Source organism: Manduca sexta, chromosome 28 (genome assembly GCF_014839805.1).
Source record: "Manduca sexta isolate Smith_Timp_Sample1 chromosome 28, JHU_Msex_v1.0, whole genome shotgun sequence".
Taxonomy (NCBI): domain Eukaryota; kingdom Metazoa; phylum Arthropoda; class Insecta; order Lepidoptera; family Sphingidae; genus Manduca; species Manduca sexta.
The window spans coordinates 15591439-15600803 of NC_051142.1; the positions used below are offsets into that span (position 1 = coordinate 15591439).

The 9365-nt window shown below is 36.9% G+C and overlaps 1 protein-coding gene across 1 annotated transcript in view; it reads right to left on the reverse strand.

Moving 5' to 3' along the window:
* The window catches only part of LOC115455593, an 89044-nt gene extending 85538 nt beyond the window's left edge, over positions 1 to 3506 (reverse strand). The window contains exon 1 of the mRNA XM_030184218.2: positions 2379 to 3506. Coding sequence (XP_030040078.2) covers positions 2379 to 3084 — 706 coding nt within the window. The 5' untranslated portion in view covers positions 3085 to 3506. The remainder of the gene's footprint in view (positions 1 to 2378) is intronic.
* Between the last annotated feature and the right edge of the window lie 5859 nt (positions 3507 to 9365).

Consider the following 9365-nt stretch of genomic DNA (forward strand, 5'->3'; position numbering starts at 1 on the left):
AAACTTGCTCAATATGTTAGAGACAAATACTGATGTTTGACTACAAAATAATACGTTGAATGTGTTCGAAGAGCATCTTTGTCTGAATACCGATCAATATTGCATCTACTCCTAAGTAATTAAATATTGTCTTTTTTGAGAATAAATTTCTTTTAACCCGTAAATGAATGATTATTTTGAATTACCTCATTTTATTAAAATATGTCAAATATTTTAAAAACTCGCTTTATCCAAAAATAATTATAAATGTCAAATATTACGTTGATAATGCTCGCGATTTACATCATTTTAAATTATCATAGGGAAGTGAAGATTGGCAATCACGGAAGTAATGGCTGTTTACAGATGCAGAAGAAAATTAGTGATGTAACATGTCATTCTGTATTTGAAATGACGAACCAGTTCCTTGAGTTGGATCCTTATTACAAACGAACTGTAATTTCGATGCGGTTGCATAATAAAATTAAAATATTCAAAGATCCATTATCATTCAAGAATCCATTATCATATTAATTATAAAATGCAGTGTAATTTTGACATTTATTTTAAAAAAAAATAATAAAGACCTCATTTTCTGTTTTCCGACAATAATAATTTACGATAAAATGTTCCAATATTATTATTATTTGAAATGATAATAAAACATATGGTTTTTACTTTGCTTTTGTTAGCAAAAGTAGCTCGTAATTTAAAATAATTTCACGAAATACATTTTCATTAAACGGTATTGCCATCTGTCATATGACATTTATGATTGTTGTAAAGAAATTTTAATAATAAACGGAGATGTATGAGGGGCGAAGTTTATTATATCAAACAGGTATTTTTACTGATCATTAATTCTAATTCACTCTGTATATGTTTAACGAAATTAAATATTTATGAACCTCTCGAAATTCATCTTCCGGGTATTCTTGCATTAACATGTTCCATTCATTATACTTATTTTTAAGCCTATTTTTTTATGAAACTTCTGAGATAATTACCAATTACTTTTTTATATAACGATTGTTTGAGCTGTTATGTTGCGTAATAACAGCACTTAAACATACAATTCGATAAGCTAATTACGGTAAATAAGACTTCACTTTACTTAAACACTTTTTCATGGTCCACGGATTGCCGTGGCCAATCTTAAATTGCAATTAAATGGCGCCCTTTTATTTCCTGGCCTAAATGCTACTATTAAATTTATACTCATATACAGCCGAAGAGTGTTTGTTTGAACGAGCTAATCTCAGAAACTACTAAAATGATTTAAAAAAAATCACTAATAGGAAGCTACATTACTTTTGAGTGCTAAAGGCTCCTTTTTATCCCAGGAAAATATTTATTCTGGAAGGAGTAAAAATTGGGGGGAGGAAATTATTAATTTATAAAAAAATAATAACGATTTCATGCTATTTGTACCTACGTCTTAAGTAATATAGTCAAGTAGATATTTTGAGGGTAATGTTTTTCCGCTGGATTTAATCATCAATAATAAGCCTACTAGTTTGGTGAACGAAACGATTCGGTCGAACGATTTACCTTGAACTAATTACGCAATGTTTCTTTAGATCATCGAAGATTCGGTTCATTCGGTCTTTCGCGTGTGATATCGTGAAGTCAAGCACTACTGCCCGTTTTATAATAGCGGCCGATACACCTGAACAAACAAAATATTCGGTGTATTAGTTCCAAGTTCGAGAACAGTTTCGCGAATTCGCTCTTTTTAATGTAGCTAATTACGAAACACGAAATTGGCGGTTTATGTTTGGTTTGTAATTACAAGTTTTTATTTTGTTTGTTACTCCGAAATAATTTGTTGGTTTATAAAAAGTTTATAGGGATGTTTTTTTTTACATTCAGGTTGCGATTTAAATGTTTAATGAGTAGGTATAAAGCAATTACAATGTGCTTTTTAAAGCGGAAATGTTTGCAGTATCTTGACATGCATGGATATCAGCGGTAACTTATATAAATGTTACATAATATTTTTGTTTTTATATAATATTGAGCGATTTCTACAGCTGTAGTTCACATTTCTAAACGACTGTACGCGATATTTTGTGACGACTCTTTAAAATCTTTTGTATGACAAGGATCGGGATTTTGTCTTTTAAAAAATACACCAGAACATTTACAAGCTTATCTATCGATATCTAGATTAGTGTTGTGTAGTTGTTGTTGCCAAACCAAGTCACAGGTGGGTACGTGCCGCGTTGTATTGTATGAGCACGCATGTTGTAATCAGCACAATGCTTTATCGACATTTTTTACCCGATCGTAACTAGACGTTGCATGTGCAGTGCGGTGCCGCTCTTACGATCGCAGTTTCGCAATGTTTGACCTGGATACCAGACAGCAAAGGTATTACGAGAACAGATAAGACTTACCTCTGGCCCAGCCGGTGGGGACGTTGCCTAGATAAGCCACTTTGTACACGGGGTCGGGATCGCTGATGCGCACGCTGTTGGAGCGGCGCAGCAGCTTGCCGATACCACGGGACAGGCGGCCGATGGCGCGCGCCGTGAAGTCCTTCCCGGACAGTCCCTCCGCAAGACACACCTCTGCCGGCAGGATCGATTTACCCTCCTGCAGCCGGTGGCCAATAAGTCGCGGCATTGCTAGCGGCAAAGTCTTTTTCCGCTCTGGCGTCAAAGTCTTCGCCTGGTGTACGCTGTACACGTTACAGTTTTTCTTAAAGCCGTGTCCGTGCGCATCTTTGGTAGTGTCGTCTTCGGGGCGATGTTCGCGGTTCAAATTCTCGCTAGAAGCAGAATTGTTGTTGGCACAATCGGCCAGTCCGTCGCTGTGACGTCGGTCGCTAGACCGCCGCTTCAGGAGCGAAGGATTGCGGAGAAGGATGCTGGTCTCGCTCGAGCTGCGGTTCTTCAGGATGTGAATCTTCTTGACGCGCGTGACTGCGCAGTCCACCTCGTCTGCACTGACTGTGCGCTCAGTCTTACCCTCCTCGTCCAGGAAGCGCACTCGCAGACCGTTAGGTTTGCAATCGGTCGGTGTTTTTTCCGCGTCTTGCAATCTTTCCGTTTGGCTTTTTGCGGCCGCGTCGAGGCAATGCCGCTCGTTTTCTCGAGCCATTTTGTGTCGTCGACGATCACTACATTACATTCTGACAACACTCGCGTTCCCGGTTCCCACGTGTCCCGCGGGAGGTTTCACACCGGGCGCTCCCCTGCACGCGAGCGGCTAATATAAAGTACACATACACAACAAGTAGTACACAGTGCACAGCTCGCCCGTTAAAGAACGACACCGGTTTGGAATGCAGCCTTCTCTACACTCGATGCACTTGTTCGTTTGTAGGTGAAAATGTTGGCAAAAACGGTAACAATTAAAATTCTTGGAGATTCACTCGTACACAATAACCGCGGGAGCGTGTTGGATTCGTGTTAAAACTAATAAGTCACTAAAGTATCGTGCGAGGAACGCGCATGAGACGGCAATACGTGCACGTCTGACAGCTCGCGGCGACCGAGTGGCGCAGGCGGTGCGGTGCGACGCGGGCCGTGCGCGGGCGGGCGAGGCGCGGGCGCAACACAACACCACGAGAACTACACGCCGGAGCTTTGATTTAATGTCCCGCGGCGTCAATGTGACTCGTCAACGCTGTCGATCTGAAACAAAAAATATAAATTTGAAACCATTGTTTTGTTTACAATGCAAAGTAACCAGAATTAGGTAGGTAATATAAATCGCACGCGTTATATAAGTCGCTAATGTGTTCCCAATATTGATTATAAAATATTCTCGATTAACCATGGTAAAATTGTGCATTAAACAAGTGTAAAACATTTCACCGACAAATCAACATAAACATTGATTGTTTTATGATTCTATAGTTGTATACGTAAAATACTTAAAACACAATTTACAATGGCATTTACGTAATTGTAACATTTAAACAATTGTCGCGTTGATAATGCCACGCGCAGTGGAAAGTACTCGCCACTTACCGGAAGAAAGGTATCGAGAAAGTACGTAAGCCGGAAGGAAAAGATACAACCCTCACTAGATGTTGATGCCCTTTCAGGTAAAGGTTGTCATTAAGTACTTAGGTACTTCAAATAAGACTTTTTAAGCGTTTCAATTTCTTCCACCTTCTTATATCCCCTTAACTTTGTGTCGTCTGCCTGCTGCTTATCCCTTAATCTGAATTAAATATTATTTTAAATTATTTTGCAAGTTCCAAATAGCTTTTTTTTTGTTTTGGCTTGCCTTAAATAAATCTATGTATTTTTTTATTTATCCCCAAGTTACATGGAATACCTATTGTTACCAGAAAACCGCAAATGCAGAATACTTTTAGTCATAGAGGATAATAAAGAAGGCAGGAAAATGCAGAATAATTAGTGAGGGTAGATTTATTTTTATACATTTTCGACATATACTTAGGTGACTACTGAAAAACAGCGTTGTGTTGTGATTCGCACCACATCACATTATGCTGAATGGTCACCTACCGGCCACAGCCGCGACCAGCCATTTTTTATTATTATTTGTAATTTGAGGTTTGTACATTGTGTTTGTTTATGTTGCGACTGTGACTAATAAATCGTTTTTCTTTCTTTTTCCTTTCTTTCTTTCTTACATAATATTATGATAGTAAGTATTAGTGGTAAAAAAAAAGCGGCGATAGCCTAGTTGGGCGTGGAACGGACTGCCGAGACAAATGTCCGCAGGTTCAAATCTCAAGGGCACACACCTCTGACTTTTCTAAAAAATCATGTGTGTATTCTTTGTGAATTTATCGTTCGCTTTAACGGTGAAGGAAAACATCGTGAGGAAACCTGCACATCTGAGAAGTGCTCTATAGGAATTTCGAAGGTGTGTGAAGTCTACCAATCCGCACTAGGCCAGCTTGGTGGACTAAGGCCTAATCCCTCTCAGTAGTAGAGGAGGCCCAGTTCAGCAGTGGGCAAGTATATAATACAGGGCTGATATTATTAAGTACCAGTGGTGAAAGGAGAAATTTTCTGAAAGGGAACTCAACACAACAAATCTGTACTAATAAGCATGAATGCGGTCTGCAAATCGCTTTAATGATAATTAGATTGTACATAAAGTGAAATCCGCAGGAATCGGTTTATATGGATCCTTCGCCACTGGTAAGTACCTAAGCCTCGGTGGCGTAGTTGTATTACGGTGCGACTGCAGTGCTGAGGTCTCGGGTTTCGGTCGGGTCGGCCAACTATATTGGGTTTTACTAATCAGTATCAGCTCGGAGTCTGGAATTTGCGCCCGATTATGCGATAAGCTCATCCCTTTTCACATCATGAGAATCACGGAATACACACAACGAAAAGTGGATGCACCGGTGCACCTCCGCCCAAACCTTCGAGGATAAAACGCGTGAGTGTGTGTATGTATCACTGTGTGTGTGCGTGTGTAGTAAGTCCGCAGTTAGTAATTATAATAACAAACAGATATGTACCTCTATTATAATGAATAATATGATGTTTTATCCTGTCTCACATTACTGATCTTTATCATGCAATCAATATTAATATTGGTGTTTGATGGTGTTACTTTTTTTCAACGTATGCTGTGGCATCTTAGTACTTATGTTGTGCATTTAAGTTTATTTTTATTGTTACACATAATTGGAGCTAGTTATAATGTTACAACTACAGGATGTTCTAATTATAAATAAAATCATTAAACTGCTAAAACGAGTAGGCAACGGCTTGTCTGTGCCTCTGGCATTAAAAGCAATGTGTGATGTGCCATGGGCAACAGATGCTGCTTACCATCAGGAGGATCGCTAGCTCGTTTGCCTACTAAGGCAATAAAAAAGACCCTGTATAAGATGTTTTTATCTATGTTTATGTTTATTCAAGATATTTTTTTTATATTTCTAAAAATACTTCACCGATAATTAACTTGTTTAATAAAGGCAGGTAGACTGCTAAGGGTACCTGCGTTATTAATCTTAAAATAAATAACGAATCTGCAATAACTTGTTATTTTTTGCTCTAAAAACTCAATTTTATTTGCTTTAACAATTTGAATAGTCACGTGAAAGATAAACATAGCTATGCTTCCATCTATATATAATAAGTACAAATGCGTAATTAACTCTGTTTGTTACGCTTTCACGGCTGAACCAATTTCGATGAAATTTGGTCTGGATATAGTTTGAGAATAATCTCATAACTATATGTCCCATAAGGGAAGGAAGGCTTTTTATCCCAGGAAAATGTATAGCGGGACTATAAAAACTTGTGACACATAAAGAATTTGAATGCAATAGAACCTGGTTCATTCTATTTCACGCCGACATGCGCTACCACCATCCTTTCTAATTTTCGTTTACATCAGTTAACACATTATTTGTTCATCTAGCTCAAAACATAAATGTCGTAATTGTTTGTGTAGCATTAGTGCATACATTTACTAACGCGTTAACCAAAAAAGATATAAAAATACGCCATCTAGCGTTAAAAACATGCAACTGATGACCTTGTTACATCCTGCGAGCAGTGAAATTCGCGGGCCGGTATTACACAAGCGCGCACCGACGCATGATTCCACAACACTTTAGAAACGGTTCACTACTCGCAAATATAGACAATGGTAGGGTTAATTATTATTTTAGATTACCTCTATGAAATAAGATTAAACTCCCACATTTACCGCCATTTTTAAAACTGATCACAATCGCTTTTTCGATCTATCCTAAAAATAGACCAATCAGAACATAGTTTTTTTGACATGATTACAAATGAATTATATTGATTGGTTCATTCTCGGTATCGGATTAAATATAGATTGGAATTATTTAGTGAAAATTCTTCGCCGAAACCAATCTAAAGGTTTTTTCTGACACGGCAATATGAGAGCATTAATAAGTCCATAATGTCAACTACAAGAGATAACTTCCTTCGACCATCATCAAAATTGTGCCAACCTTTTACTAAATATGAAGGTAGATACATCGCCTGACCCCAGTAACAACAGAACAAGCTGAAGATTCCATTATGAGCATGATGTCTTCTCCCACTGATTACCACCCAAGGATTCAAAATAAACGCGATACCTTTCTGTCACTAAAGTTAAGTACCAACGAGTATATCTGCAAAAATATGCAAAGTAGTCCCGCCAATACACACAAGGGCATAAGGAAAAAGCAACAATCTTTATCAAGGTAAACAGAATTTAAAAGGGCAAAACACATATTACACCTAATGGACGGTAATTCAGAACTGTATAATTAAATGTTGACCAAAATGATGTTGTTGTGTGTACAAGACCGTACGATAATAATATGAGTAAACATGTGAATTACTAAGAAGTGATTTGGGGACGATAAATGCATAAAATAATAAAGCCTTTGCTATCAGTTCCGTCTCTAAATAAGTCTTTTGGGATAAAAAATGACCTCAGAGATTTTAGCTTCCTTTTAGTGAAAAATAATGAGCAGAGTAGGTCCAGAACGGGAACGTAGCTAATGCTGTTTGTCAGTGATACGGGGCCCCGCAAGCTTTAGAGGTCCTTCTTGGTCCATACCTACATTAAATTAAGATCGCGCTTAAGGGTTCGCACTGCCCTTAAGGGCTCCCAACAAATTGGATATGTCATTGTATTACAAGTCACGCCATTGGTCCAGAGCTTAGCGCTTGAAAAATAAATTATTTTTTTTTAGCCTTATAATATTCTAATTTTTATACCGTCTTGGCTCCATACAAAGATTTACAATATAACATTAAGTATTCAAATTGCAGTATTTTATTTACTGTATAATAAAGGTAGGCGCAGTAAATAAATAAAGGTAGGTACGAAATTTTTGGTGTCACAGCATGCAGACCCAAAAAAGGCATTATAAGAATTAATTGTTTAGGTGAGGCGATGTTACCCGCGGCCGAATCACTTGCTTCGAATAAACGCAAAAGATAAAAGATTTCTGGCCATTTTAAAACAAAAATTTAGAACTTTATTGGATGATTTTAATTAGTTTTATATTTCTTATGATACGGTCCACAAAACTAACCTATACATTTCAAAATCATTAGCACACGATTTTATTATCAATTAATTCAATCATTCATTACGTAAACATTCCCAATTTGCTGAAGATTGGTACGATTTAAAAGTTAAGTTTATTACATTCTAAATACGAAAGTGAACGTTTCGACTCTTCAAGGTTGAACTATCGAATCGATTTTGACAAAAAACTGCTTTTGTCCCGTAACAATGCTCAGATGTCCAAAATAGAAAACTTTTTAACAGATGTAAGGGTACAAAAAGGTTAAGTCCTTAAAGAAAGCAGATTTTTTCGACATTGTATTCAGATGAAACAATTCCAAACAATATATCTAGACAAGCGTAACTACAAAAAACGTTGATTAAAATTATTTCAACTTAAATATTTTTATTTCAATTGATTAGTGAGGTGACCAGTCATTTAAAGTATCCAGCTATACCAATATAAGTAGACGAACATCTTAGAAACGCAGTATAAGGAGAAGTCTAAATATTTTTATTTAAAATAATTAGTGTGTATTGACCAGTCATTTAAGGTATCCGCCTATACCAATATTAGTAGTGAAACATCTTAGAAAGACAGTATAAGGAACATTACACGGGACTTTAAAATTGTACACTGTTCAAGGTAAAATAGTCCAAGCTTTAAAACAATAAAAGTCATTATTGCATAAGAGCACTAACATTAATTGTATCCATCCCATCGGTGCTGTAATCGTGGCGGCCTTGACCTCAGGGGCACTTGCGCACGATCAACTCATACCTACCAGCATCTACCTTTACGCACGTCGGGTTTTTAAGACAGAAGTGTATTAATTTGTTCTAAAATACTATGATTTTTAATATCCACAATTATGGTGCATTGCCCATATTTAGGACAAGGAGGTTCTTAAAAAACGCAAATATACTTAAATCTTTTATAGAAAACAGCTGGTAAACTAGATAGTTATGTGATTGTAGATTAGTACTATTGAATAAAGATTCTAGAATAGGCCTTTTAGTAGGGTTGGCAACGTTAATGGCAGCATCAAATGCAATGGCAAAGTTTCTTCACGTCCGTTTCTGTGAAAACTAACGTCCTGATCATGCTATCTTATTTATATATATATAAAATTATAATATGGCACTACTTTGTTTTTTTTTATAATTATTATATAAGTACCTCAAGACGAGATTAATAAAACCTTCAAATACCTTATACCTTCAAATAAAAACGCAAATAAGGCGCTGTACGCCACCTTCCACCCCGAAACAACAGAGTGTCCAAATCAAATAATTTCTATCCATACAGCAGTAGCAAAGGTCCATATAGCCCGATTCCTGTCCGCTTCCTTTTCGTAATTTATGTACAATTTAATTATCATTACAATTCTCTGCAG